At 51.0% G+C, this 2,531-nt stretch overlaps 2 protein-coding genes across 2 annotated transcripts, besides 3 other annotated features; both read right to left on the reverse strand.

Moving 5' to 3' along the window:
* Positions 1-2: 2 nt before the first annotated feature.
* TraAM80_10003 (D-isomer specific 2-hydroxyacid dehydrogenase-protein) lies at positions 3-815 on the reverse strand (the record flags this gene model as incomplete). Its single annotated transcript, XM_029386655.1, has 1 exon — positions 3-815. A coding segment is annotated over one exon (813 nt), but the record flags the coding sequence as incomplete, so codon positions are not given.
* Positions 816-990: 175 nt separating this feature from the next.
* Positions 991-1,015: a microsatellite.
* Positions 1,016-1,188: 173 nt separating this feature from the next.
* Positions 1,189-1,213: a microsatellite.
* Positions 1,214-1,219: 6 nt separating this feature from the next.
* On the reverse strand, positions 1,220-1,975 carry TraAM80_10004 (uncharacterized protein; the record flags this gene model as incomplete). The annotated part of the gene is made up of 1 exon (XM_029386656.1): positions 1,220-1,975. The coding sequence occupies one exon, from the start codon at positions 1,973-1,975 to the stop codon at positions 1,220-1,222; it is 756 nt and encodes a 251-aa protein (XP_029233497.1).
* A 30-nt stretch (positions 1,976-2,005) lies between these two features.
* Positions 2,006-2,047: a microsatellite.
* The last annotated feature ends 484 nt before the right edge of the window (positions 2,048-2,531 follow it).

The following is a 2,531-nucleotide window of genomic DNA, read 5'->3' on the forward strand; positions in this document are numbered from 1 at the left end:
GCAGCACCGCGGATGACGCCGTCGCGAAGCGCACGCGCGAGATCCTCCCCGCTCGTCGTGATGCCGCGGCCAATGTTGATGTACACTGCACTCGGCTTCATCATGGCAAAGCGCTGCTTGTTGAAGAACAGCTTTGTCTCCTCCGTCCCTGGGAGGGTATTGACCAAGAAGTCGGACTCACGGATCACGCGGTCCCGCTCGGCGTCACCGTACACCATATGCACGCCGTGCTGGTCCTTCTTCTCGGAGGGTGCGGACCGCCTCACGCCCGTCACCTCCATCCCAAACGCGGTGGCAAGGCGGGCGGTGGCCTGCCCAATGTCGCCGTAGCCAATGATGCCCAGCTTCTTCCCGCGCAGCTCAACCATGTTGAAGGGATCCCACTTGCGCTCCGCGCGGCTCGCCAGGCTGCGCCACGTTTGCCGGTAAAAGTACAACATGGCGTAAATCACGTGCTCTGCCAAGATGGGAGAGTAACAGCCATGGGCGTTCGCAAAGGGAATGCCCTTTAGCTCCGTTACGAGTTCACGCGGCCTGTACACATCCACACCATCAGTAACTGAGTAGATCCATACAACCCTTCTCTGCTCCTTCGGCAGTTGATGGTCGTCGCACAAATACCTGATCGCATCGTTCCCCACGGGGCCCTCAACAAACAGGATGATGCGGTCCTTCGACTCCTTGGCCTCCTTAAAATCGCTCCCCTTCGAGCCAAGGGTGATGCTCTTGAAGAAGCTGCTGAGATGCTTATTAAACATTTCCATGTAGTACTCGCCATTGGCTGTCGCCGTAGACACGCAGAGCCTGAGGGACATTTTTGTTGCAATGGAGTGTGTATTGATTAATAACCGTTCGCTTTTCTAGTGTTGCTGATGGCGTACGTGGTGAGAAGAGCACGGGGAACAAACGAATTCCTTTTTTTCTTTTCTTTTCTGAGTGCATGTGTGAGGCTAAAATCAAAAATTTCCAGAGGCAGTAAAACGACTTCCGTTGTTTTTTTTTTCTTTTTTTTTTTACATCTTCTTCCAATGCTTCCAAAACACAAGATATGCGCTGAATGGAGGAACAGTCCATCTTCATTACTGCCTCTTCTTCGTGTACCCTTTCACTCTCTTTCGTTGCCATTTTCTTCCTTCCGCGCCCTCATCTTTGCGGTGACAGACCACATGGAATGATTTGCACAGACGCAAAAAATAAAAATAAAATAAAAAAATGCCTGTCATGGGCACTCGTACTCCTCACGAAGCTTTGTTCGCTGCATTGGGTCGTCCTTGTACGCCATAAATTGTCCCCAGCACTCGCTACTTGTTGCGGGGTATTCATCAATATTCTCCTTGAGGTATTCCCCTGTTGCATCCAAAGTCACATTTTTGGTGGTCAGAAGCCGCTCCTTCTCCCGAACACGCCCAATAGGCGGGAGTTTTGGTGGTCGATATCGTCCACCACGCGTTGTTTGCACATATTCCCTGTCTTTTTTTGCAGCACACTCTGTGCTGTAGGCCAACGGTGCCGCCACCGTATTTCTTCCGAGACACGGCAGAGGTCCAGCGGTAGCCGCACGCCCGCTGAATCCCATGGCACGACGCAGCGCCTCCGTCCTGTCCCGCCGCCGAGATATGCCTTCTTCATCAAGGATCGCTTTAAGTGAGTTCGCTGTGGCGCCCATTGTCGGATGGGTGTAACTGAGCTCGTGTACGGTGAGTTGATTTTGCGGCGGCGCAGCAATGTCGCCGTGGTAAAAGAGAAGCTGCACTGGTGCCTCAGCGCAAAAACAGCCAGGGGGCTTCGCAGCGAAGAGTTCCTCCTCGTCCTTGCTGCCCTTGTACGACGCCAAATACGTCGTCTGGGTTTCCAGCGGCCCCTTTGCAGGATCCTTCAGCCCAAATGTCATTCGTTCCTCCTGCCAGTTCCCAAGCAGCGTGGCACAGTGGTAGTCCGACTTGTGCCCACTAGGGCCAATGAGACGAATGCGCATACGAGGGTTCAGTGGCATCTTGGCTTCACATGTGTGTGTCTCTGTGCGTGTGTATGCGTGTGTGTGTGTGTGCAACTGCGCACAGCAGACAAAACACTCCTCCTTCTCCCCCCTATGGAAACCTGATGCGTCATTGAGTAAGAAACGCAAGAGTAAAGATCACACAGCAAAGATGGTCACATGAAACCCAAAGACCAGAACACCAAAGGAAGCAGCAACAATCCAAATGAAGCAAAACCCCTCAATAACGTTTGAGCCAATTAAAAAAAGGTTAAATGCACCAATGGCCGGCTTTCTCTCACCACCCCTCCTTCCCAATCGGTTGAGCACAGGAATCATAGAAAAGGAGAGAGATAGACACTGTCCTCACACAATCACCTCTCCCAGGAAAACAACGGTCAACCTTAAGTGAGAGAAAAAAATTTAAAAAATTCCTCGTCTATATCTTAGTTCGTTTTTCATCGGACGTAACAATTACATGTAAAAAAAAACAAGGAAAACGGAAAAAACAAAACAAAAAAAGAAATTCGGAAACAAAAAAAACGTTTTACGCCCA

This window comes from Trypanosoma rangeli (genome assembly GCF_003719475.1).
Source record: "Trypanosoma rangeli strain AM80 chromosome Unknown Tra_15.4_contig_00755, whole genome shotgun sequence".
Lineage (NCBI taxonomy): Eukaryota > Euglenozoa > Kinetoplastea > Trypanosomatida > Trypanosomatidae > Trypanosoma > Trypanosoma rangeli.